We start from the raw sequence: 27,927 nt of genomic DNA, 5'->3' as shown, positions 1-27,927 counted from the left end.
AAGAGTGAGTGATAGTAAGAGTGTGAGTGATAGTAAGAGTGTGAGTGAGTGATAGTAAGAGTGAGTGAGCGCCTTCGTCCTGCTGCCGATGTCCGCGGTGCCGTGAGGACGACGCAGAAACTTCCTCCAACCTCGTGGTGAGGTCCTGGCCAGGTGAGGTGCCTCACACGGTGTGGTAGTGAGGTCCTGGTCAGGTGAGTACCCTCACACGGTGTGGTAGTGAGGTCCTGGTCAGGTGAGTACCCTCACACGGTGTGGTAGTGAGGTCCTGGTCAGGCGAGTACCCTCACACGGTGTGGTAGTGAGGTCCTGGTCAGGTGAGTACCCTCACACGGTGTGGTAGTGAGGTGCTGGTCAGCTGAGGACCTTCACACGGTGTGGTAGTGAGGTACTGGTCAGGTAAGTACCTTCACACGGTGTGGTAGTGAGGTCCTGGTCAGGTGAGGACCTTCACAGGGTGTGGTAGTGAGGTATTGGTCAGGTGAGTACCTTCACACGGTGTGGTAGTGAGGTACTGGTCAGGTGAGTACCCTCACACGGTGTGGTAGTGAGGTCCTGGTCAGGTGAGTACCCTCACACGGTTTGGTAGTGAGGGCCTGGTCAGGTGAGGTGCCTCACATGGTGTGGTAGTGAGGTCCTGGTCAGGTGAGTACCCTCACACGGTGTGGTAGTGAGGTCCTGGTCAGGCGAGTACCTTCACACGGTGTGGTAGTGAGGTACTGGTCAGGTGAGTACCTTAACACGGTGTGGTAGTGAGGTCCTGGTCAGGTGAGTACCCTCACACGGTGTGGTAGTGAGGTCCTGGTCAGGTGAGTACCCTCACACGGTGTGGTAGTGAGGTGCTGGTCAGCTGAGGACCTTCACACGGTGTGGTAGTGAGGTACTGGTCAGGTGAGTACCTTCACACGGTGTGGTAGTGAGGTCCTGGTCAGGTGAGGACCTTCACAGGGTGTGGTAGTGAGGTATTGGTCAGGTGAGTACCTTCACACGGTGTGGTAGTGAGGTACTGGTCAGGTGAGTACCCTCACACGGTGTGGTAGTGAGGTCCTGGTCAGGTGAGTACCCTCACACGGTGTGGTAGTGAGGTACTGGTCAGGTGAGTACCCTCACACGGTGTGGTAGTGAGGTCCTGGTCAGGTGAGGACCTTCACACGGTGTGGTAGTGAGGTCCTGGTCAGGTGAGTACCTTCACACGGTGTGGTAGTGAGGTACTGGTCAGGTGAGTACCCTCACACGGTGTGGTAGTGAGGTACTGGTCAGGTGAGTACCCTCACATGGTGTGGTAGTGAGGTACTGGTCAGCTGAGGACCCTCACAACAACAAAGGGAGATATTCAAGCCTGGACTTGAACAGGTTTCAGGCACTTTTTATTCGGATACACAGATGTCTATGTTTGTATGTACTGTACGTAGCCAACCGTGCTAATCGGAGGTACGTGGGAAAGACAGTAAACATCTTCCAACATGTTTAGCCCCAGCGTGTTGGGCCAGAAGAAGATGAGTCTACGTGAGAGACGTAATGGAAGTACGACGTACTGAAAAAAAAAACGTGCAGCTGTGTGAATCTCTAAAGTAAGCAGGATCCTTGGTGCATTTTGGAAACTTTGGTTCGCCACCCAATGCGAATCACCATGTCTCTATGCGTGCTCGAATAATGTGAGCAAATTCCTTGGCGTGTAAAGAAAGCACTTGACTCAAAATGTTTGTCGAATAACACGTTCTGTTCGTTTGTAGACGCACACAGGTCACTTGCTTTGATCATTTCAGTGGAAACACAGCCATTGCGTTCGACAAAAAGTCTGTCACCTCGATAATGACATTGAGGTTCTGTGGGAAAGAGCGAATTGAGTTTCCATTTTCACCGACAGTAGCCAGGTCACTCGGCCAATCCTGCCGATCATTGTCCAAGTTTTTACTATCCTTGTCGTTGGTGCTTAATGATACCTCGCTTGCCACAAATGAACCACAATACCTTCCTGATCTCGTCTGCTGCCCACAACACTGCAACAATGTAAGACAAACCTTGGAGCCCGATGGAAACCTGTTTTCCCATGCATGGTCTTCACCCATCCAAGTACCATCCAGACTCAACCCCGCTGAGTTTGTGAGATCTAATGAGATTAATCATAATAGAGGTTTTTTGTGGTTAGGGCGCGTAAATATAAATGTGTCATTAAACCCGCTACCACCCGGCACAACCAATTAATAAGGTTTGTCACGTAAACACAACGTGCCAATTCGCCATTCAAGCCATTTATATTAACGCGGACTAACCGAGAAACCTCTATTTTGGTTAATATTGGTTGGTGCATTCCGCCTCATTTTACCAGTTTCCAAAATGTCCTTTCGGTGCCGGTGCATTGCAGAGGTTTACGCAACAGAACAACTCACGCGAATTATGTCTCGTTTTTCAAATCCTGCGGCCACGCATTTCATTGCATGTAAATTATATCAGGTGCACGCGTTACATACGGCTCGTCAGTGGCGGTGAGCGCTGTCGTGGCCGAGTGCACTGCCCCCCGTCACTCTCTCTCTCCGTGTTCTCTGTGTGCGCGCACTCATCAGTTGCGGGCTGCCGTGCGATCCGCGGGTGCCGCTGCAGCGCTCCCATGGCCGACACGGCAAAGTGTGCCGTGCTCAACGTGCTGAAGGTGGGACGCGCAGCGCACCCTCCACGCGGTTGTCGTGGCCCCAGGGTTTGCGGGGTGACATTGATGATGATGAAGATGATGACGTGATACAATGCCGATGATAAATAAACCTGAGTCTGAAACAAGAAGAATAGGTTTTACCCCTTTCTGGCAATAAAACAGGTGGTAAGATATTCTTGGTTCTTTCGGTAAAGTCACGTAGAATGAGAATAAATTAATAAATTATTAAAATAAAATAACAATACAATTCTCACGACGTTTCGGCCACAACACAAATGGCCTTCAGGTGAAAGGAACAGACCTGTCAGGATGACAGAGCTTCAATGAACGTTAAGATTCCTAGCGTCTTTTAAGCTGGTTTAGAGAGGTGAGGCACCTTGACAAAGGGGTTTACATATAAAACAGGATAATTTAGCATTGAAATAGCTGAGTGATTAGCTTGTGACTGGTCACAGAAATGGCTATGTTAAAGTCAAAGCCTACACATCCACAGAGGCACCTAGTACAAATCAAACAGGAGAATTTAGCATTGAAATAGCTGAGTGGTTAGCTTGTGACTGGTCACAGAAATGGCTATGTTAAAGTCGTGACAATTTTATTTTATTAATTTATTATTTTATTCTCATTCTACGTGATTTTACCGAAAGAACCAAAGAAGATGAATCCTTGCAGTCACGAAAGCTTCAAATCTAGAATTCATCTTGCTCTATTTAAGACCGGAACCAAGTGGATTTCTTCACTGTTCTGGCAAATTGCCCGACGATGCTGTGGATTTACTCTCCAGTACACTAGTGGGCTGAAGCAGTAACTAATTGGCACGTTTTGTTTACGTGACAAACCTTAGTGGCTGTGTCGGGTGGTAGAGGGTTACGACACATGTATACTTCCGCGATGTAACCCAAAAACCTCTATTATTAATGTCTAGTGACGATGCGATTGAGATGCCCCACACCACAGCTTACCTGCTCTGGTTGTGATGCTCACGTGACGTGGTGGTTGAGACGCCACGCCTGATGATGTCACCTGACGAGGGCGGCGATGTCAACGTTGATAGTCGCACCCTCAAGTCCTCCGGTGTGGTGTCGCGTGAGCAGGGCGTGCGGGACTCCATCTGGGGCATGAGCGCTGTCCTGCGCCTGGACAAGCGCGTGGAGCGAGAGCGCGAGAAGCAGCGGGAGAGGAGACGCAAGGGCCCCGACTGGAAGGAGGAGTGAGCGATCCCGCATGCGCCACACTAAACTAAAACTTTTTATTTGAGCAGGTAAGGGCCCACTGAGCTGCGTGGCTCTCTTTCAGAAGCGACCCGGCTACAAATGATAGCTCAGCTAAGTGGCTTATCGCGTGGAAATGTATACTGGCCAAATGCTCTAAACGTGTGATGTTGATTCTAAATGTGAAGGGAAAATCCGGAGGACCCGGAGAATAATCCATGTGACCATGGGGAGAACACGCAAATTCCAAATATAGAGCAGGCGTCGGGGTCGGGATCCAACCCACGACCTCCTGTATACCAGGCGAGGTAGTTAACATCTCGCATCCATGGCGACCCAAACTAATTACGCATCACACTTTAACAATTAAATAACGATGGCATCATAGGTATATAATTAACGACGCGTCTCAGATATGCAATTACACAATACAGGTGCGCGCCTGTAATCCAGCACTGTGCCGATGAGGATTGGTGGATCACAAAAATTTGTGAAACTTCCTCCCTACCCCATGGGTGTTGATGTTGAAGACTCCAGGCTTGCCAGGCTATGGTGGCGGTACAGCGAATGGGTTAACCTACACGTGGATTCTATCTGTCCGGAGATCGAGCGTTACTCCTCCTGCACGTGTGGGTTTTCTCCGGGCACTCCGGATTACTCGCATGTGTATGAACACTCATTAAATGGAGTTGGCCAAACATCCCGATACAGGACCGCAGATCTTGGGCAAATCGTTGGCGCAGGTTGTGGCTGCCATCCCGCTTTTCACTGGTTCCTTGCCAATAATGGTAGAGCTCAAGTTGCAGTGGCGAGTGCAAAATAGTTGTTATGAGAAGTGCCTCTGATGTCCTGAACTGAGGTATGTACTTCATGTATGTATGTTTGTTGAACTTCTTTCACACCGTACGTAGCCAACCGTGTGAATCGGAGTTATAGGGGGAAGAACAACAAACTAACACACAAAAAGCAGTTCTCAAGAAATTAGTTTTTATCCTAGACTAGCTTTACTACCCGGCTTCGCCCGAGACTTGGATTCTTGTCTTGAATTAATACACGGCCTACGCGGAGGGTGGGGGGGGGGGATGTGTGACGTCAGCGGGCACACTGTGTGTGACGTCAGCGGGCACACTGTGTGTGACGTCAGCGGGCACACTGTGTGTGACGTCAGCAGACACTGTGACGTCAGCGGACACTGTGACGTCAGCGGACACACTGTGTGTGACGTCAGCGGGCACACTGTGTGACGTCAGCGGGCACACTGTGTGTGACGTCAGCGGGCACACTGTGTGACGTCAGCGGGCACACTATGTGTGACGTCAGCGGGCACACTGTGTGTGACGTCAGCAGACACTGACGTAAGCGGACACACTGTGTGACATCAGCGGACACACTCTGTGTGACGTCAGCGGACACACTGTGTGTGACGTCAGCGGGCACACTGTGTGACGTCAGCGGGCACACTGTGTGTGACGTCAGCGGGCACACTGTGTGACGTCAGCAGACACACTGTGTGTGACGTCAGCGGGCACACTGTGTCACGTCAGCGGGCACACTGTGACGTCAGCAGACACTGTGTGTGACGTCAGCGGGCACACTGTGTGTGACATCAGCGGGCACACTGCGTGTGACGTCAGCAGGCACACTGTGTGTGACGTCAGCGGGCACACTGTGTGTGACGTCAGCGGGCACACTGTGTGACGTCAGCGGGCACACTGTGTGTGACGTCAGCGGGCACACTGTGTGTGACGTCAGCAGACACACTGCGTGACATCAGCGGACACACTGTGTGTGACGTCAGCGGACACACTGTGTGTGACGTCAGCGGGCACACTGTGTGACGTCAGCGGGCACACTGTGTGTGACGTCAGCGGGCACACTGTGTGACGTCAGCAGACACACTGTGTGACGTCAGCAGACACACCGTGACGTCAGCGGGCACACTGTGTCACGTCAGCGGGCACACTGTGACGTCAGCAGACACACTGTGTGTGACGTCAGCAGGCACACTGTGTGTGACATCAGCGGGCACACTGTGTGTGACGTCAGCAGGCACACTGTGTGTGACATCAGCGGGCACACTGTGATGTCAGCAGACACACTGTGTGACGTCACCGGGCACACTGTGTGACGTCAGCAGACACACTGTGTGACGTCAGCAGACACTGTGTGTGACGTCAGTGGGCACACTGCGTGTGACGTCAGCAGACACTGACGTCAGCAGGCACACTGTGTGTGACATCAGCGGGCACACTGTGTGTGACGTCAGCAGGCACACTGTGTGACGTCAGCAGGCACACTGTGTGTGACGTCAGCGGGCACACTGCGTGACGTCAGCGGGCACACTGTGTGACGTCAGCAGACACTGTGACGTCAGCGTGTACACTGTGTGACGTCAGCGGGCACACTGTGTGTGACGTCAGCAGACACTGTGACGTTAGCAGGCACACTGTGACGTCAGTGGGCACACTGTGTGACGTCAGCAGGCACACTGTGTGACGTCAGCGGGCACACTGTGTGACGTCAGCGGGCACACTGTGTAACGCCAACAGGCACACTGTGTGACGTCAGCGGGCACACTGTGACGTCAGCAGACACACTGTGTGACGCTGCCGCATGCGGGTGACATCACAGATGTGACGTCACCGCTCACTTGCCGTGCTAAATATATATCCATTATTGCGCCCCACCCCCCCCCCCCCAAAAGACAAAAGTCTATTTTTATACTTTTTGCATTGTGTACAGTCTGGAAGCTACCCACATGCCAAATTTCAAATTTGTTGCATGTTGGGAAGTATGCTAAACATTTCGAACAGACACACATTCACAAATTTCCCTTTTATATATTTAATGATTTAAAAGTGCTTAGCTCCAGTGGCTTCCTATTATTGGAAGGAAGAGCGTCCCAGACGCCCACAGAAGCGCACCTGCAGGCGCGCGATGCAGTGACCCTCTTTGTTCGATGGCCAGCCTAAAGCAAAAGGTGCTCGAACAACCGAACTGGGTGGGTGGATGAGTGTCACGGGATTGTTGATCCCAGTCTAGAATATCGCGTAGAATATCCCGTACATTCCAGAGAGCAACGTGACACTAAATTGTGCGTGGAACAATAATAACAAGCCAAGTATCAACGGAATCCAGCTGGTCTCTGTCATCACCGGTGCAGCCTGATCTCTGGCGTTGCCTTCACAGCAATTTGCCCGTGGGATTTCCTCTCTCACTGTGATGTCACCATTGCCGAAGCTGAGGCCACGAGCAACTTCGTTCACTTTCATGAACTGTTGCGCAGAACAAAAAATCTAGCGTGGAACGCCAAGGACCCAATTCTCGTGTTGCTGTGAATGTTCATTTTCGTATAGTGGTTGTAAAACATCACCATTGTCCACTTAACCAACCCAATTGGTGTTTTTTTCAGCAAGGTATTGGTTAGGCCCTAAATGTTTATGTAGGTGCAGCGTCGCCTTCATACTAACACGCCCCCAATAACGTCCTTACTCTTTTTTTTTAGTGAGCCAAAGATCGTGATACGTATTCTGCAGTGCTGCGCATGGAACGGAGGCATCTTCTGGGTGAGTACTTGAATTTAACTCGCGCTGGGGGCAATCTCATTTGAGTTCCTTAAAAATATCTTTTTTTTTGCCTTTTTCTCCCCAATCTTCTCCCAACTGTGCACCATGGGCCACGGAATCCGTTCGCGACCGAGCGGTGCAACTGCTTCATGTTGGGCAAGGGCCCGCTGTAACGGAAATCGCAGTGCTACCTTTTGGATCCCTTCAAGTGATTTTTGGTCCACACAGCAGGGGGCAACGCTTTACCGTCTGATACTTTCACGCAGTGAAACGCTTGGCAACAGCATGATGATGAGGAGTTCTGTTGCGTCAACCTCCGCAATGCACGGGCACCTTAAGGGTATTTTGGAAACTTACATTTGCCGCAGGATACAAAATCAGCTCCTGACCAAATCAGGCGAAATGCACCCAATCTCGTTAAAGCTCACAAGCTAAGCGAATTTGAGTCTGGATCGTGCTTGGAAGGGTGAATTCCATGGACAAGCAGGTTTCCATAGGCCTCGAAGGTTTTTGTCTTCCATTGTTGCACTGCTGTGGGCAGCAGTTCGGCAAACAGCCATTGTTCTACTGTACTTCTAAACTCCCACGTCTGTGCTGCCCGCATTAGGTACGGTCAACTTTTTTCTTTGGAACTGCTTTTTGTGTTTAGTTTGTTGTCCTTCCCCTGTACCTCCGATTATCACGGTTGGCTACGTACGGTGCAACAGAAGTTCTACATACATGCAGAGTAACCTTCGTCGCATCACAGTCGAACAGATCATTCTCAGGGCTGGAATTTCGCCACTTTATTGTGTAACCAAATTGAATGCGATCTTTTTTTGTTGTTGTGCAGTAATCGGTGGCCAGGCTAAGAGCGATCGAATTAACTTCGCTTGAGAACCCAGTTTAATCAGAGGCAGCTACAAAGCCGTGATGCAAACCCAGGATCTCTGTGCTCTGCGCGGTTGACTACGTAGGGTGCGAAAGAAGTTCAACGTACGTACTCATACCGAACAGCCCAGCAGGTGGGGAGTTTCGCCGCACGTGATGATATCCGTGTGATCCACAAACCCCCGCCTCCGGGGTGCAGCCCAGCAACGCAGCACATCTTGTCCGAAAAATTATCCCCGTGGTTTTAGTATTTTTTGTTCTAATTGTTGACCGCAATTCAGAGGTCACTGGTTGGATCTCCGGGTATTCCCCCCCCCTTCCCCCCCCCCGACCCGACCCGACCCGGCCTCTGTCCGCCCAGCAGTATTAACGGCTAACATCACAGTCGGTCGATCGGTGTGGTGGGGGTAAAGTTTTGGGTTCTCCGACCTCTTCCAGGGTGTCTGGCCGACGTGGAAGAGTAGGCCAAAGTACCCTCGAGAGGATGCTCTCTGGAGCTGCCTCTAGCGGGGGCCCTACCGCCGGCAGTGGCGTGAGCCAGCGATTGCAGGGCTGCGCTTTTGCCGCTTACCTTTAACATGGCATCGGTGCTTCACGTAGTTTTGTCAACACAGATCGGCACGGTCGGCTACGTACGGTGCGAAAGAAGTTCAACATACATTCAGCAAGAATGACAGCCACCGTCGGCTATTTTAGGAACTTTGAAATTCCAGTATCGGGCAGGAGCTGTTAAATGATCCAAATTTATTAATTTGCTAAATGTTTGTTTTCTCTCTCTCTCTCTCTTTTTGCAGCTCTCAATCCAGCTGTTTTACAGCATTTTCATCCCCGCGCTGCAAGCGCTCACGGCGCTGGTGTTCTCGCGGTTCATTCAGGGTGAGCGCGCGCCGCCGCGTGAACGGCACTGCCGCGGTCGCTCCATCGCGAGCCCACAACGTTCCCCTGCCAACACTCTTGCCGGCGAGCTGCGCACCGCGTCACCCCGCGTCGGGGATCGGCCCCGGGAGGGTGGCGCGCGTGACGGAACCGCTTCTGAATATTACACCCCAACGAGCCTCTTGGCCACGTAGATTAAAAATACTAAATAGTTTACGTTCTTTTGTCAATCCACCGCTGGATGGAGGCTTTACATAAACCGTTAGGGTGGTGCGTGGGTGTCGTTGAACTGTACCTCACGTTTTGTCAGCGCGGGTTGGTAAAGGGTCGGCGTCGATGTCGCTCGGCACGGATGTCGGCCGTGGCCGACAGTCAAACTCAGGTTGCCGGACATCTGTGATGAACGGCTTCGTAGCTCATCGGGTTTCCCCGGGATAAAATAAAGTTCCGATGCAGTGCAGCGCTGCAGCCACTGCACCGCTGCTCCATTTCCGCGCGCACGAGATTCCACCCCCTTGCTCGGAGCGTTCACCACGTGGACGATCCGCGTCGTGGAGCCGTCGCAGCTTGGCCGGCCACGTCACGTAAACCGACGAACCCGCACCATCGTTGGCGAATCGGCCGAGGCCATCGGCCCGCTGACGCTGCAGAAATGCGGTTCAATCGCGGGGCGGCCGAAGCCCCGCGATTTCAACGTTCGTGGGGTGACGCTGTGGCTGCGCCGGCGAGCGCGGTCGGGATGAACGAACTGAGACGCGGGGACGGCGCCGTGCGTCTGCCGCGGTGCGCGAGGCAGGAGGGGCGGAGAGCCTGCACCTCGGGGTGTGGCGCTGGCTCGAATTCATCCTCTCCTCCATCTTCGGAGCGCTCTGGGTCCTGCCGCTGTTCCTGCTCAGCAAGATCGTCAACGCCATCTGGTTCCAGGCGGGTGCCGCACCCCGAGACACCGCGCCGGCGCCAGGGGGGGGGGGGAGGGAGCGGGCGAGGGAAGAGTGTTCTGCTCTCTCTCATTGAGAGAGAGAGAGAGCGAGCACATGCGTTGGCTCGCTCGCTCGCTCGCTCTCTCTCTCTCATTGAAAGAGAGAGAGAGAGCGAGCACATGCGTTGGCTCGCTCTCTCTCTCTCATTGAGATAGAGAGAGAGAGCGAGCGAGCACATGCGTTGGCTCGCTCGCTCTCTCAATGAGAGAGAGAGAGAGCGAGCGAGCACATGCGTTGGCTCGCTCGCTCTCTCAATGAGAGAGAGAGAGAGCGAGCGAGCACATGCGTTGGCTCGCTCGCTCTCTCTCAATGAGAGAGAGAGCGAGCGAGCACATGCGTTGGCTCGCTCTCTCTCTCAATGAGAGAGAGAGCGAGCGAGCACATGCGTTGGCTCGCTCGCTCGCTCGCTCTCTCTCATTGAAAGAGAGAGCGAGCGAGCACATGCGTTGGCTCGCTCTCTCTCATTGAAAGAGAGAGAGAGAGAGAGAGCGAGCGAGCACATGCGTTGGCTCGCTCTCAATGAGAGAGAGAGAGCGAGCGAGCACATGCGTTGGCTCGCTCTCTCTCTCTCAATGAGAGAGAGAGCGAGCGAGCACATGCGTTGGCTCGCTCGCTCGCTCGCTCGCTCGCTCTCTCTCATTGAAAGAGAGAGAGCGAGCGAGCACATGCGTTGGCTCGCTCGCTCTCTCAATGAGAGAGAGAGCGAGCACATGCGTTGGCTCGCTCGCTCGCTCGCTCTCTCTCATTGAAAGAGAGAGAGAGAGCGAGCACATGCGTTGGCTCGCTCTCTCTCTCTCATTGAGATAGAGAGAGAGAGCGAGCGAGCACATGCGTTGGCTCGCGCTCGCTCTCAATGAGAGAGAGAGCGAGCGAGCACATGCGTTGGCTCGCTCTCTCTCTCTCTCAATGAGAGAGAGAGCGAGCGAGCACATGCGTTGGCTCGCTCGCTCGCTCGCTCGCTCTCTCTCATTGAAAGAGAGAGCGAGCGAGCACATGCGTTGGCTCGCTCTCTCTCATTGAAAGAGAGAGAGCGAGCGAGCACATGCGTTGGCTCGCTCGCTCTCTCAATGAGAGAGAGAGAGAGAGCGAGCGAGCACATGCGTTGGCTCGCTCTCAATGAGAGAGAGAGAGCGAGCGAGCACATGCGTTGGCTCGCTCTCTCTCTCTCAATGAGAGAGAGAGCGAGCGAGCACATGCGTTGGCTCGCTCGCTCGCTCGCTCGCTCTCTCTCATTGAAAGAGAGAGAGCGAGCGAGCACATGCGTTGGCTCGCTCGCTCTCTCAATGAGAGAGAGAGCGAGCGAGCACATGCGTTGGCTCGCTCGCTCGCTCGCTCTCTCTCTCTTTGAAAGAGAGAGCGAGCGAGCACATGCGTTGGCTCGCTCTCTCTCATTGAAAGAGAGAGAGCGAGCGACCACATGCGTTGGCTCGCTCGCTCTCTCAATGAGAGAGAGAGAGCGAGCGAGCACATGCGTTGGCTCGCTCTCAATGAGAGAGAGCGAGCGAGCACATGCGTTGGCTCGCTCTCTCTCTCAATGAGAGAGAGAGAGCGAGCGAGCACATGCGTTGGCTCGCGCTCTCTCTCAATGAGAGAGAGAGCGAGCGAGCACATGCGTTGGCTCGCTCTCTCTCTCTCAATGAGAGAGAGAGCGAGCGAGCACATGCGTTGGCTCGCTCGCTCGCTCGCTCGCTCTCTCTCATTGAAAGAGAGAGCGAGCGAGCACATGCGTTGGCTCGCTCTCTCTCATTGAAAGAGAGAGAGCGAGCGAGCACATGCGTTGGCTCGCTCGCTCTCTCAATGAGAGAGAGAGAGAGAGCGAGCGAGCACATGCGTTGGCTCGCTCTCAATGAGAGAGAGAGAGCGAGCGAGCACATGCGTTGGCTCGCTCTCTCTCTCTCAATGAGAGAGAGAGCGAGCGAGCACATGCGTTGGCTCGCTCGCTCGCTCGCTCTCTCTCTCTTTGAAAGAGAGAGCGAGCGAGCACATGCGTTGGCTCGCTCTCTCTCATTGAAAGAGAGAGAGCGAGCGACCACATGCGTTGGCTCGCTCGCTCTCTCAATGAGAGAGAGAGAGCGAGCGAGCACATGCGTTGGCTCGCTCTCAATGTGAGAGAGAGAGCGAGCGAGCACATGCGTTGGCTCGCTCTCTCTCTCAATGAGAGAGAGAGAGCGAGCGAGCACATGCGTTGGCTCGCTCTCTCTCAATGAGAGAGAGAGCGAGCGAGCACATGCGTTGGCTCGCTCTCTCTCTCTCAATGAGAGAGAGAGCGAGCGAGCACATGCGTTGGTTCGCTCGCTCGCTCTCTCTCTCTCATTGAAAGAGAGAGAGAGCGAGCACATGCGTTGGCTCGCTCTCTCTCATTGAAAGAGAGAGAGAGCGAGCGAGCACATGCGTTGGCTCGCTCTCTCTCATTGAAAGAGAGAGAGAGCGAGCGAGTGAGCACATGCTTTGGCTCGCTCGCTCTCATTGAGAGAGAGCGAGCGAGCGAGCGAGCACATGCGTTGGCTCGCTCTCTCTCATTGAAAGAGAGAGAGAGCGAGCGAGTGAGCACATGCTTTGGCTCGCTCGCTCTCATTGAGAGAGAGCGAGCGAGCGAGCACATGCGTTGGCTCGCTCGCTCGCCGTTAAACGACGCTGCCGCTGCCCCCCCCCCACCCCGGCGCTGTTTGTCTGCGCAGGACATCGCCGACCTGGCCCACTTGGGCTCGAGGGGAGGAAAGTCTCACTCCTTCCCTAGCCTCAGCAAGTTCGTCGCCGATCTGCTGTTCAGCTTGTTGCTGCAGGCACTCTTCCTCATACAGGTGAACTAGACCGTGACTAATGGCCTCACGCTGACAAACGCGTTTACCCTGAATCTCTGGTATTTACACTGAACTGTGGGCTTTTACCCTGAATGTTGCACACTTACACTGATTTGGAATTCACACTTAACCTTTGGCATTTTGCCCTGGATGTTGGGCAGCAACCCTGAGCCATGTAGCTCTTCAGAAGAAACCTGGCCGCAGATGATTGCTCAACAAAGTGGCTTGTCACGTGGTAATTTATAGCAGCCAAACACTCTCAATGCGTGATGTTGATTCTCAACGTGGCGGGCGAAGATTCTCAGCGTGGCGGGCGAAACATCCCAAGCTGTTGCAGGCAGCTGCCTCGTTTATCTCTGCACACTACGGACCATTTGTGATCGCACGCTTGCACTCCTGCGTTCATTTCACGGCCAACACCAGTGACGATTATAATCTGAACCTGTCTTGGGCCTCCCCTATGTCGACTCACCCACCCACCCCCATGTGTACCGTGCCAGCCTTCGTAGGTGCTCGCTAACGGCACTTGCCCCAAAAGTCTATTGAGGCTATACGGGGGATCTTGTCTTGTCTTTGCCTTGTGTGTGTGCGTGCGTGCGTGCCTTGCGCAGGGCCTCTGTGTAAGCTGGATTCCCATCCCAGGCGTGGGACAGATCGTGGGGACTGTGCACATGTCTCTGCTCTACTCACTCTACTGCTTCGAGTACAAGTGGTTTAACATGGGTACGCGCCGCGTCCGTCGTGTGTCAGCCGTCCGCCGTGTGGCTGTCCCGTAGCAAGTCATCTCCAGAGCGGGGCTCTCCGCCTGGCGGCCTGCGGGCCACGTCCGGCCCGTGAAGGCTAAACTAAAACAAGTGCGTGGAGCGAGAGCGCCAGAGGAGATGCAAGGCTCCCAACTGGAAGGAGGAGTGAGCGATCCCACACGCGCCATGCTAAACTAAACTGAAACTGCTGCTAAAAACCAGTGGTGGTGCTCTGTAGAAACTGACCCATGTGCCATAGGAATGTGGAGTTTCCACAACTGGTTCAGTGGCTGCAAACTATTCAACTAAACAATGTGTTTATGTCACCAGGTAAGGCCCGCTGAGCTATGTAGCTCTTTTTCAGAAGCGACCTGGCAATCACAAATGATAGCTCAACGAATTTGCTTATCATGGACATTTACACCCAGCCAAAAGCTCTTAAGTGCACGTTGATCTTAAATGTGGAGGGAAAACCCGAAGGACCCGGAGAAAAATCCACATGACCACGGGGTGAGAGACCTGCGAACTCCAAATATACAGGCGTCGTCAGGGTTGGGATCAAACCCACGACCTGCATACCAGGCGAGGTAGTTAACATCTCGTCACAACAGCTCTTGGAGTGGCCTACTGGGCCATGGCCTGCAGAGAAGTGAATCTCGTCGAGAGAGAGAGCTATAGATTAGTGAGGTGAACACTGAATAAGAGACGTGTGTTATGAGAAAGGGCCATTGCCCCGATACGTCTGGCAATTATATGTTTTTAAAAGGCAGGGTTGTTGACGATTGTGTTGAGTTTTAGGAATCAAAATATTTATACTGGAGGAATCCAATGAGCTATAAAGCTCTTTTTCACAGATGTCCGGTAGGGTCACAGGGTAAGAACGTTAGAATAATAAACAATACAAATACGTGACAGTAGTGCAGAGTTCAAGAAAGGTAAACAAATCACCCAAACGCATATAAATATTAATAAAACTAAACCATCCAAATCCTACCAGGCAAAGCCCACTGAGGTACTAACTTATTTTTCAGACGCGACCTGGCCGCAAGTGATAGCTCAACAAAGTGATCCGTAATTTGGACATTTACAGCACTAAAATAATCTAAATTAGTGGCTTCGTGATGTAAGCCGGTATCAACCCCCTGAGCCACCCAGCCACCTCCAGTGATTCTCAGCCGGGGGTACGCGGACCCCTGGGGGTACGTGAGGTGGTTTATAAATGTGTGAAATTAATCATACACGAGAGTCATTGCTGAATAATCAAGTATGAATCTGCCAAAATAAAATAACTACGATCAAATTTTAATTCGTATAATGACATAGAACTATATAACACATTGCTGCGGAGGGAGCTGGTAGGAACGTTGGGTTGCTCGGTCAATGGCCAGGGTCAACGGCGGCACCACGTGGTGTATTCCGCAAATATGCCCGACTGTGAGGGCGGGCACAAGCCGGCGTGAGTACGTTAAACGTTGAGTTTTATAAGGGCACCACGGGGTGTCCAGCCCCTCCCCACCCACCCCCACCCCTCCCACCCCCCACCCAGCCCCACCCTTCCCACCCAGCCCCTCTCCACCCAGCCCCACCCCTTCTCCCCCCACCTAGCCCCTCCCTCCCCACCCTCCCCTCCCCACCCAGCCCCTCCCTCCCCACCCAGCCCCTCCCTCCCCACCCAGCCCCTCCCCACCCTCCCCTCTCCACCCAGCCCCTCTCCACCCTCCCCTCCCCACCCAGCCCCACCCCTCCCATTTTTGGATGCACGACGGACGGACGGACAATAATCCCCTGTGGGTTGGTGGTGTAACTGGGAGGTTCCTACCAGTAGAAGACCTTTCTAAAGTCATTGATCGTCAACAATGTGGTTTCCAGGAGTAACCAGCTAGCTAGCCTGAACAAATTACGTCACACGTGCACAGAGTCCGTCTAATTCGTTTTTTTTTCGTTTGCAGTTACCTTAGCAAGTTAGGATTCCTCACAAAATGGATTGGTTAAACATTGATGTTCATTATTCATATATTTATGTCCCAGAACAATGTTGGGTCAGGCAAGGGGGTTTACTCGGTTGAAACAATTCAGCAGTGGCCAACAAAGGTTGAGAACCACTGGCTTAGATGGTCAGTGTAATAGACCACGGGTCTGGTCTCATTATTGCCAGAGTGCAGTGTTGCGTAACCACGCTCCTCCCCTCCGTCCCCGTTCTGGTGCCGCGCGCGTCCGTCCCCTCTGGCTCCGTCGCCAGGAGTGGGCGTGCACCAGCGAGTGGCGCTGGTGGAGGGGAATTGGCCCTACCACCTCGGCTTCGGCCTCCCTCTCGCCGTCCTCACCTCCCTGCCGCAGTCCTACCTCATCAGGTACGAGTTCCCACGCTGCCTCCTCGGCAAAGCCTCGGCTAAATGAGACCGCTTCTCTAAACTCAAACTAAACTTTTTTTTTATTTTAACAAGGTAAGGCCCACAGAGCGGTGTAGTTTTTTTGTTCAGAAGCGACCTGGCCATCACAAGCGATAGCTCAGCGAAGTGGCTCATCACGTCCGTTGCAATAAACCAGGTAACACGGATTACTTTCTCAACCTATAAATGAAGGCAGCTGCCACATTGGTGCAAGGGTGGGCAGCACGTCGGGACTTGCAATGCAAAAATCCCGGTGGGGCACTCAAAACAAAGCGTCAAGTTCATAAACTCTCCACCTCTGTGCAGCCACCAGTGTAAACTATAAACTATTTATTTTACCAGGTTTAGGCCCACTGAGCTATAGAGCTATGTTTCAGAAGCGACCTGGCCATCAAAAATAATGTAATTTTGTATTGGTTTTCTGCTGTTTTGTACTACTTCCAGTACGAATAAAGATTAACTTAAAGATTCTTCAACTTCGTTTCACTCGACATAAGCTGGCCATGAGTCTTTTGATCTCTGCAATTGTACAATCTGTCACGCCTATGGCCTGATTATATAACCGCGGTACCATCCCCTTTCTCCAAACTAATTGGCATGTTTTGTTGTACGTGACAAACCTTACTGGCTGCTTTGTGTGGTGGCGGGTTTGACAACACATTTACGCGATCTAACCCAAAAAACACTTATGGATACTATCGGTGGCAAAAGCCTGATGCTGCTATTATCATGGTTTTTTTAATACCACTCTCGCCGCTGCACGCGTTGTTGGTGGACGCGCTGTGAGAAGGGGGGCTGACGAGGATAGTCGCGGAGAGACAGGGAGGTGGGGAATGGAGGGGAGGCTCCCCAGCGAAGGCAACTCGGCAACGAGAGAAGCCGGGTTACCACCTCGGATCGCACAAAACAACTGGGACATATCTTCGGATGAACAATAACTCGCAGTACAGTAGAACGCCTGTTAACAACCACCCCTGTTAACGACAAAATCGCTTAACGACGGGCCTCCATAGAGCCCAATGTGTAGTGTATAGTGTCGTGTTTAGTAGTGTAGTGTAGTGCCTCCATAGAGCTCAATGTGTTCACTTACCGACCATTTCCCTGTTAACGACGGGCTGTTGTAGGTGCAGTAGATATGAATAAATGCATTGATTAACCATGTTTATTTGAATATTATGTGTTTATAATGTTGGTAGTATCTTTTATGTATTAATATCCATTAGAATATTAGAAAGTACTTTTTTGGGGGGTGAAGAGTAATTTTTGATGCTATTGGAACGAATTGAGCCTTTAACGTGTATTTCCTAGACTCGCTTAACGACCAAATCACTTGACGACCAGTTTCGTGGAACCAATTACCGTCGTTAAGAGGGGTTATACTGTCCTGGAAGAATGGAAATCTACATGGGGGAACGATCTTGTCTTGAGTTGAGGACAATTATGCAACTGAATTTTTACGTCCCGGAGAAAAACGTAGAGTTTTCGCGGGACGGCAGCTGCCACGGCCAGAGATCCTGAGAAAAACCAGGACGAGGTGGCAACCATAGGCAGATGGGAAGTCGGGAGTCGTCAGCTCGGACTTGGGAGAGCGCGAGTGAGACTTGCGGATGACCACGGAAAGCGAATTCATACACGGCCCGCATCAGCGGCGAGTGAGATCTCACCCAGTTCTGGTCATCCCCTAGGTCGACTCGGCCTGAAAACGATTACCCGGGCGCGGGTGTGTTTACATCAGCACCGGAGAGACAAAGGTGGCCCGGACATTATTCCTGGTCACATCACCTCCACGCGCACCGTGCCGGCCTTAATGTATGCACGCTTAGAGCACTTGCTCCTCCAACACTGTGTGAAAGGGTGCGTGGTGGTGGGGGGGGTCTCTTTGTCTTTGTGCGTGCGTGCAGTGGGTGTGTGTTTTCAATCCTCTTCCCACTCTTCATCATCAGCGGCAATGAAGCGAAGCCACCGCAGCAGCCCTTGTGAGTATGCGCAGCCCCTCGCACGCACGCACGCACGCACGTATTTAAACGTGCGCACGCGCCACCCCCATTTCCATGGTGTGCCCACCACCTTCACCAACCCGAAGTTATCAGAGCGGTGAAGTACGGTCGATGAGCCCCCCCGCGCAACTTGTTACAGCGTGCGGAGGCCCTTGCATTCAGCAGGTGGATTGACAAGAAAAGGGCTGTGTACGTTCATCAGTACTGGCGGAGCTGCAACGATTCGCTGCCCAGGCAGGTGGTGGCCTGCGTCCCATTCATGGTCGCGATTTGAGTAAAGAGTCGATTGTTATTTGTTTACGTTGCGCGTGAACGCAGCGGTCGATAGGAGCTGCGTGGGTCTAGTTCGTCCGTGGCACTCGACACACGGGAATCTCCTCCGTTGCGGCTTAAGACTAGAGGAGATGTTGACAATTCTGGCAGTTGCCTGACGATGCTGGTTGTAACCACCAGCGAAACGTCCGTTACCAAGTTGTTGAATGCCTGTCCAGATCGCTGTCCGACACAACGGTGTGCTATAAAAAACGGACGCCATTGTTCACGTGACAGCTTTATTTATTCGGCTGTGTCGGGCGGTGGAGGGGTGTACGACACAACTTTGGCAGTTTACTTGCGCGGCAATGTGACCCAAAAATCGATTATGAATTAAGGATTCATATGAATCGATGATTCGTGACGATACGAACTAGTCTTAAGGAGATGCGTGCCGGGGTGAGGTTTGGTGGCAACTGAGCACAGACTTGGCGCTGCCCTTATCTGTGGAAACAAGCCGCTGAGTGGATATATAGCTGAGGAATGCGCAGAAATATGACTTATTGCTGCGTATATAAAGTTGGCATTAACCGTTGACGAAACAATGTTTGCAGTCTTGGCAGGCAATGTTCGTCATAGAACCTGCGTTTGTATGGATGTATTTTGAACTTCTTCCGCACTGCCACGTAGCCAACCGTGCTCCATCGGAGGAGAGCTGGAGTTTGCAGCAGCGTTGATTGCTTGACGATTGTAGAACTTGGAAACAGAAGACGAATTCGTTGACGTGCAACTCAAGTCACCTCCGATGAGCACGCTTGGAGAGAGAGAGAGAGGATCGGCGGTGACGCAGGCCAGCTGTGTGGCGTGTTCGCCGCTTTGCTGCGGAGATTCACGGTTCGGATCGATCAGCTGCCCTGTGGTTACGCCTGCGGTTTGTAATAACCGTAAAAATAACACGTGCGGTCTGCTTTCATGTATGTTCTATGTATGTTGAACTTCTTTCGCACAGGGTTGTAGACAATCCGTGCTCATCGGAGGTGCAGTGTTGAGTCTGTGGGCAGTGTTGAGTCTTTGGGCAGTGTTAGTCTATGGAGAGTGTGTACAGTGAAACCTTGGATTGCGAGTAACCTGGTCTGCGAGTGTTTTGCAAGACGAGCAACATTTTTGAGTAAATAATAATTTGATAAACGAGCGATGTCTTGCAATACGAGCAGTACGTACAGTATACGCTTTGTCTGCCGAGCGTCACGTGATCACGACTGAGCCAATGGTTCTTCTCTCTCGCTGCGGGATTGTGGGTAATCATACGTACGTACGTACAGTATACGCTTTGTCTGCCGAGCGTCACGTGATCACGACTGAGCCAATGGTTCTTCTCTCTCGCTGCGGGATTGTGGGTAATCATCTTCCATGCTTGGTCTCAGTCGGCGTGCCTCACTCGTATAGTCAACATCCGTGCGAGCGTATACTGTTTGCTACAGTACTATAGTGTTGTGACCACGTGTATACTGTTTACTATAGTACTATAGTGCTGTGACCACGTGTATACTGTTTACTAAAGTACTATAGTGTTGTGACCACGTGTGTACTGTTTACTACAGTACTAGTGTTGTGACCACGTGTATACTATTTACTACAGTACTATAGTGTTGTGACCACGTGTGTACTGTTTACTACAGTACTATAGTGTTGTGACCACGTGTATACTGTTAACTATAGTACTATAGTGTTGTGACCACGTGTATACTGTTTACTAAAGTACTATAGTGTTGTGACCACGTGTATACTGTTTACTACAGTACTAGTGTTGTGACCACGTGTATACTGTTTACTACAGTACTATAGTGTTGTGACTACGTGTGTGTGTCCAAGTGTAGTGACTGTTTTTTTAGTAACTGTACTGCAAGTGAAAGTCGTCCTACACAATAACCCTCCTGCTCCTCTCTCTCGTCTCCCTCACACGATTACATTTAATTAACAAATTTGATTACTTTATATATTAAATTTAAATAATAAAAATATAAAAAGTTATTTTGTATTAATCATTTTATATGAATCCAATATTTTTAGGTTGTGAAACGAATCATCTGAGCTTCCATTATTTCTTATGGGGAAATTCTGCTTTGATATACGAGTGCTTTGGATTACGAGCACATTTCCCGAACGAATTACGCTCGCAATCCAAGGTTTCACTGTATGTTGATATGTTGAACTTCTTTAGCACCGTACGTAGCCAAGCGTGCCCGTCGGGGGTGCTCCACAGTGGACGTTCAAAGATACTCTTTGGTTCTATTCGGTGAAGTCACCACGTAGGTAAAAAATAAAACAACAAAAATCACGACGTTTCGGCCACAAACACAAGCGGCCTTCACCAGGTGAAGGGACCAGGCTGTCTCGAGGACAGCGCTGGAGTGGAACACAGCCACGCTCAGACCGCGACCTTTAAGCCTCGCACACAGCTTAAAGGTCGCGGTCTGAGCGTGGCTGTGTTTCACTCCAGCGCTGTCCTCGAGACAGCCTGGTCCCTTCACCTGGTGAAGCCCGCTTGTGTTTGTGGCCGAAACGTCGTGATTTTTGTTGTTTTATTTTTTTGCCTACGTGACTTTACCGAATAGAACCAAAGAGTATGGATCCTTGCAGTCACGAAAGCTTCAAATCTAGAATTGACGTTCAAAGATCCCGGTGACGCCATTCACCGGAGCTGGCTGTCGCGGTCCAGCGTTGGAAAACTTTACGACCGCAGACTTCTCGGTTGAATTCGTGCACAAGCGGTCACTGACCGCCGACTTCGAAAAACTTGGCCAGGACCCTGTTGAAAATCAGTCGTGAGACTCGGTGAGGCTTTAACGGGTGAACGAGTGCAACAACAACACTGTGTAACACCATTTTTGTTCCTGGGTACTGAGTGTTATTTTTGTATTGCTTATGTTTAAAAAGTATAGAAAATGGCTGCTATTGTTATTCCCCACTAACTTTGCTTTTGCGACCAGGATTTTACGTGAACGTAAGACACAAACGCACACCACGTTTTCTCATTGAAAATAGGTACTTTTCAAAATACCACTGCCGTGGTCACAAAATACAAGTTTGTGGGGAATAATAATAGCCATTCTCTGTACTTTTGAGGCATAAGCAATTAGGAAATAACACTTACCACCTAGGAACAAAAAATATATATAATAATTTTAAAAAATAATACATCAAACTCCACACTTCAATAGCAGCAACTTTCTCTCTAACGGGGGGGGGGGGTGGAATGACAGTAATGATGATGGGGGAGTGGGGTTCTGATCCTACCCAATCCAGCAGGTTAACGCTCGTCAATTAATTATCATAGCCAGGTGGGTAGTGGCTATGCACGTGGCAGCCTGCAATCCAGCGCTATGGAGGCAGCAGCAGGGGTTGGTGGATCACACAAACCCGTGGGCATCTGGGAGGCGCCATACTCCTGACTCGCCAGGAGATGGCGGCCCGCAAATGGATTCATCGCCATCCATTTCCATTTGTACGGGGATTGAGCGTTGCACCGTCGCACAGCGTGGGGTTTCTCCGGGTGCTCCGGTTTCGTCCCACTCGTTAATTGGCTGAAGACATCTTAACAAAAAAACAACGCAGGACCCTCTTCAAAAAGAGTCTTAATGACCCACTGTGGTTTTACTTGCACAAAATAAGTAATTATAATCATCGATGCCAGTCGTAAATTGTGTAATCACCGCATAATCTGCACGCAGTGAGAATAACAACATTGGTGAAATGCATCACTCGATGTTGCCTTCTGTATGCGTGTGTGTCTTTGTGCGTGTGTGTGTCTTTGTGCGCGTGTGTGTCTTTGTGCGTGTGTGTGTGTGTGCGTGCTTTGGCAGTGAGTTCCCATTAAGGCTGTTCTCCATGGCCGTCTCGCTCAGCAACCAGTTGTTCCACACGACGTTACATCCCCGCAACCAGCCGGCGCAGCAGGGAGCACGCTAGAGGCATCGCGCTGAACGCATCGCACTGAAGGCATCGCACGCAACGCCATGCAGCCTGGGCTGGGGGCGTCTGCAGACACGTCGACACACAGGGTTACGCACAGAGCAGGATATGTACAAATACATATAGACACACACACAGGGTTACGCACAGAGCAGGATATGTACAAATACATATAGACACACAGGGTTACACACAGACCAGGATATGTACAAATGCATATGGACACACACAGGGTTACACACAGACCAGGTTATGTACAAATACATATAGACACACACAGGGTTATGCACAGACCAGGATATGTACAAATACATATGGACACACAGGGTTACACACAGACCAGGATATGTACAAATACATATAGACACACACAGGGTTACACACAGACCAGGATATGTACAAATACATATGGACACACACACAGGGTTACACACAGACCAGGATATGTACGAATACATATAGACACACACAGGGTTACGCACAGACCAGGATATGTACAAATACATATGGACACACATACAGGGTTACGCACAGAGCAGGATATGTACAAATACATATAGACACACACAGGGTTACGCACAGACCAGGTTATGTACAAATACATATGGACACACACAGGGTTACGCACAGAGCAGGATATGTACAGATACATATGGACACACACAGGGTTACACATGGGTTGGGAGACACACACCAGCACACACAAGCTGGTATGCGTACGCATACGCACAGGCTGATATATGTACCAGTACACACAAGTTGGTATTTGTACAGCACGCAGGCTGGGTATACGTACAGACTCCAGAAAAGTAACGATTCGTACTCGGCAATTCAATGAGCTGTCATTCATTATTCTGGGTCATGAGTCGATTCAAGAATCAGAGCTTGCTCGCCTGGTTCATGTTGTCTCGTATGTCGCGTCCCGTTTGTTCCCTTCGGATGAAGCGACGTTCGCATGTGATTTATTTAAATTCACAGAAAGTGTAAATAATCGATCCTTTAGGCACACCTCTTTCATGCGTGTGTTGCGAGCGTAATTAGGCACTTCACGAGGCATCGATTAAAATTGATTTCGTGCACACAGCGTATGTACGTTGAACTTCTTTCGCACCGCACGTAGCCAAGCGTGCTAATTGGCGGTGCGGGGGAAGGACAACAAACTAAACACAGAAAGCACTTGTAAAGAATTTAGTTTTCAATTCAGCTACACACAGTTCATCATGCGTGTAGGAATGCGTACGTTTTGCTGTATGCAAATGACATGCAAATTATACTCTGTCGTGGAGCCACATGAAGCTACAAATGAGACGATACGGTAAAAACAAAACTAACAAACATTGTCATCCTTGACTTGAACCGTCGCCCCACGTGGTGGTAACTTTGGAAATTGCAGTACCGGAATAGGGTCAGTGGTCAAATGCCCCAAGTGTAAGATCCAATTTTAATCGACAAATTATTACCCGTGTGATAAACACGCGTACACACGTACATACATATATACACACGTACATACATATATACACACGCGTACACACGTACATATATACACACGTAGACATGCACACAGCCCGGTAGGGTTGTGCTGCCCCCTTCTAGGTTGCTCTGCCCCATCTTCAGCGCACACTGCCACAGGTAAACATAGGAACAAACCAATATCCCGCACGTCCGTGAAGCACAGTGCATGGGGATTCAAGCTAGCTCCTAGCTGGATTAGAGGCAGGTCCTCGCCAGCCCAGTTTTAGCCCGGTTTAGCTCAACGCCAGTCATCAGTGCAGCGCCAAGTGTGAAGCGAAGACGCAACCCAAAAGATGAGCAGCTATTGCCTCGTGAGTGCGTACCTCAGGCTCCGAGTCCCTGGCTGCCCGACGCGACTTTTAAGCTTTCTGAACGAGAACGAAATCGCTTACAAATCGCGTGCTGATGCTCTGTCGTGGCACTCTGGTGATGTCACATTGCGTTACAACAACTGGGGGTGGGGGAAGTGAAATCGTAGTGGCATCACTCGTGTCTGTGTTGTACTGCCGAGTAGTAATGTTTTCCTTCCCCCACCCCCATGTATATGTTGCTTCAAACAAGTGTCCAGACAGCCCGAGAGAGCGCAGCCTGAGCTGCGAGATGAGACACGCTTTACTATGAGGGTATTTCACACTGATGGTTTATGCAGGATCGGCGAGATTGGTTGCTTGATGCCTCCCAGAGGCAGTGGCCGTGGACTCGGCTGGAAACCCAAGCATCGTGCCCAGGCGAAGTCTGCCCTGCCGCCGTGCAGAGCTGCCCACAGTGGAACAAGGGTCGGGCTACGACGGCTCCAGGCTGAGGCTGGAATTCCCTCTTGTTACGCCGAGAAGCCCGTTCAGCGTAGCGTTCAGCGCCGTGTGTGTTTTGGGTTGGGTCTGGCCTACGGCATTGCAACTTGTCGTAAAGTACAAATCTTACGTTGGTTTTTTATGCGGTTTTAATCTTCGCATTTCTGGGACGTGTAAACGGTGTGCCATTTAAAAATCTGACGAGCTTTTTTTTACGGGGCCCCGGTAATTGTTAACGCTCGACTCGGAATCGGAAATCACGAGTTCAGTTCCCAGCCGAGGGTCGATCTTCATCCGCTAGGGTCGATAAACTTTGTATCACTTTGTGGGAAGTCAGCAGCGATTGGCCTCATGCAGGGGTCGGCAACCAGCGTCTCCGTAGCCGCACGCAGCGGCTCTGGAAAGGACTGCTTCGTGGCTCCCGACATTATAATTGGGAGAAAAAAAACCTGTATTATGGATTTAAAAAAAAAAACCCTGCTAATTATTTTCCATAGACGGCGATTGTCTAAAAGTGATTTGTAATGCGGCATTACGAATCATTGCACGTGTGCTGTTCTCAAAATAGCGATAACATATATATGGTTTGACGATATTCATTAAGCACCGTTGAGTAGTCCACGTGCATTGCGGCTCTCGAAATATGTAGGTTTCTATCGAGTTCGAAGAAAATTAGCTGGTCTTGTTATTTTTGGTTGCCAACCCCTGGCCGAAGGGAGAAACGGACCCGCCATGGGAACGTGGATACCCACTTTAAAGGAAGTAGGGACACACAAAAAACACCGACGCAGTTGCCAGGTTGTGCCGCGTGTTGTTCAACACGATGTTCGACGTTTCCGATCCGCGTGTCGGGAGCTTGCTCAGCGACTCGCTTTAACTCCTGAAACGTCTAACAGAAGGTACATTGGAGGGCTCTGCAGCACAACCATGAACACCTACACAGTGGCATAACCCAATAACCCAACGGCTCTTGCAGGTATACTTACCTAGGCTGTGTGTCCGGGCTGTCTAACATGATAATGAAGCTTTCGTAAGTAGCTGAAGACTTTAAAATCATGATCTGGCGTTCTACCATAGTGCAGCAGTGACACAGCCTTGTTGTTGAGTTCACCAGAGGCACGGCGGCGATTCATTGAGCCTCACCTGAAGCGGCCGTGTGGCCTTCAAACTTGGATGTAGATCTTTGCGTTGCGCTATTTTACTCAGCCGTGCGCGCAAGCATGAGGTTGGGGGGGATGTGAGTGGCGTCACAAGTGACTCGTGTCGGACAGCCGCCGGGGACACACAGCCCAAGTGACATCACGCGGGTGCCATCATGGTGCGCCTCTCCCAGGCTGTCCCATGCAAGCTTCAGACCTGCGTGAGGCAGCCTGGGACACGCAGCCCTGGTGTGGAACTACAGGAGTTGTTTTTCTTCCGCGCGTATGTTTAAAATACTTGAGGGACGGTTCGGTTATGTCAACGCATGTCCACGTGTATCAGGGTGGGGAACCCTTGACCTGTGGGCCAGATACGGCTCCATGCCCCTACGGCCCACGGCCACTTTAGGCCTCCCGCTTAGAAACGGCTTGCAAGCAACGCGTTTCACTGCAAGCGTCCTGGCTGCACTTATCAGGTATTGGAAGGGGACTCTGTTCAACTGAGCGCTCAGACACTCGAGCTTCTTGGAAGAACAGAAGTCGCTAAAGTGTGTGCATTCATGTGTGGCCCCTTAAGAGTGCACCTGGCCTGGCACAGGCTCCGTGGCGACGTCACGGTCAATTAGTGGCGGATGGCGGCTGGCGGCTATCGGTGCTGGCCCACAGAAAGGTATTTGAAACTTCCGTCCGCCGGCCCTCGGTAAGGAAAAGGTTTCCCACCCTGGTTCATATTCTAGATTGTGGTGGCCAAAGGTGGGTCTGGCCCTGGACTGGCCTGGCAGCTCCTGGACAAAGCGACGAGACTGACGCTGCTAAGCCGTCCATGCGGGCAGGCATCCCGGCATGGAAGGCCGGTGATGATGCCCTTACATTGCACGAAGCCAATCGAGAACGCGACACATTGCCCATCGCGCGCTGTGGACGCCACGCTTGAATTGCATTCGCAAGGATTCCCCAACTCAAATCTCCGTCATCGCTTTAGGGTTAGTAAATGAGTACCGCCTTGTGAGAAACCGGTGGTGGTGTAATGTAGAAACTGACCCATGCGCCATAGGAATGTGGAGTTTCCACCACTGGCTCAGGGCCGCAAACTTTTTTTATTTTACCAGGCAAGGTCCACTGAGTTATGTAGCTCTTTTTCAGAAGCAACCTGGCCACAAATGATAGTTGAACGAAGTGGCTTATCACGTGGAAATTTATAGCAGCCAAATACTCTAAAACGCGTGTTTCTAAATGTGGAGAGAAAAGCGGAAGACCCGGAGAAAAATCCACGTGACTACAAAGAAGACACGCAAACTCCAAATATACAGCAGCAGTAGCAGCAGGCGTCAGGGCTGGGATCAAACCAACAACGTCCTGTATACCAGGCGAGGTAGTTAACATCTAGCCACCGTGATAATGATGAGAGACACCACAAACTCCAAATATACAGCAGCAGCAGGCGTCAGGGCTGGGATCGACCCCACAACGTCTTGTATACCAGGCGAGGTAGTCAAAATCTCCGTGATGATGAGAGACACCACAAACTCCAAATAAACAGCAGCAACAGGCGTCAGGGCTGGGATCGACCCCACAACGCCCTGTATACCAGGCGAGGTAGTAAACATCTCAACACCGCGGCGCCAGAGATGAGGTGGGAGAAAACGTTTACATCTTTAATTTGCCACAAGAAAAACACATCATCCCTGGAGGTGCACATTGAGGTAGTCACGTCTTTATTATGGGCGCAGGCGCACAATTGTCTGCGGAAGTGGAAACTTTCACGCCATGGCGAGCCCGGAATACTGTTGTAACGTGCACTAATGTTGATTGTTATTACATCTAAGTAAAGAATTTCAAATGAACGTAAACGTGTGCTTCAGTTGCCTGGTGGCGTGTATTTGCACAGTGTACGGAACAAGCGATTTTACCCTGCGTCTGTGTGAACGAGCGGTGGTGGAGCGGTCAGCGTTCCGCCGCGCTACGAACACCGCGACCCGGGTTCCATTCCCGCTCACGGCCAACACCGGTGACGATTATCTCAACAGGTCCTGGGCCTCCCCTAGGTCGACTCAGCCTCAAATGAGTACCTGATGCGACGTGTAAAACATCGCCACTGGCGAGACAAAGGCGGTCGGGCGTGGTTGCTGGCCACCCACCCCCTCGTGTGCCGTGCCGGCCTTCATAGGTGGTGC

General features: G+C 51.3%; 1 protein-coding gene across 2 annotated transcripts; it reads left to right on the top strand.

Annotated features, from left to right (window-relative positions):
• On the top strand, positions 1 to 27,597 carry EI24 (EI24 autophagy associated transmembrane protein). 2 transcript variants are annotated; one of them, XM_032956197.2, is made up of 11 exons: positions 1 to 137; positions 2,565 to 2,650; positions 3,745 to 3,860; positions 7,367 to 7,427; positions 9,092 to 9,173; positions 9,970 to 10,097; positions 12,832 to 12,954; positions 13,566 to 13,677; positions 15,937 to 16,048; positions 17,989 to 18,063; positions 22,200 to 27,597. In XM_032956197.2, exons 2-11 carry the CDS (start codon positions 2,609 to 2,611, stop codon positions 22,303 to 22,305), a joined length of 957 nt encoding a protein of 318 aa, XP_032812088.1. In that variant the 5' UTR covers positions 1 to 137; positions 2,565 to 2,608; the 3' UTR covers positions 22,306 to 27,597. The 2 variants fall into 2 exon arrangements, with proteins under 2 accessions (XP_032812088.1, XP_032812087.1); XM_032956196.2 differs by having other exon boundaries at positions 14 to 153.
• Positions 27,598 to 27,927: the final 330 nt, after the last annotated feature.

This window comes from Petromyzon marinus, chromosome 17, assembly GCF_048934315.1.
Source record: "Petromyzon marinus isolate PM22_M1 ecotype Great Lakes invasive population chromosome 17, UKy_Petmar_22M1.pri1.0, whole genome shotgun sequence".
Lineage (NCBI taxonomy): Eukaryota > Metazoa > Chordata > Hyperoartia > Petromyzontiformes > Petromyzontidae > Petromyzon > Petromyzon marinus.
This window is presented reverse-complemented; position numbering and strand designations above follow the sequence as displayed.

Excerpts from the sequence above, each read along its gene's own strand:
- EI24 (XM_032956197.2), top strand. The coding sequence starts at position 2,609 with ATGGCCGACACGGCAAAGTGTGCCGTGCTCAACGTGCTGAAG. Across the intron at positions 7,428-9,091 it reads GGAACGGAGGCATCTTCTGG|CTCTCAATCCAGCTGTTTTA; the intron begins GTGAGTACTTGA and ends CTCTTTTTGCAG. Across the intron at positions 12,955-13,565 it reads AGGCACTCTTCCTCATACAG|GGCCTCTGTGTAAGCTGGAT; the intron begins GTGAACTAGACC and ends TGCCTTGCGCAG.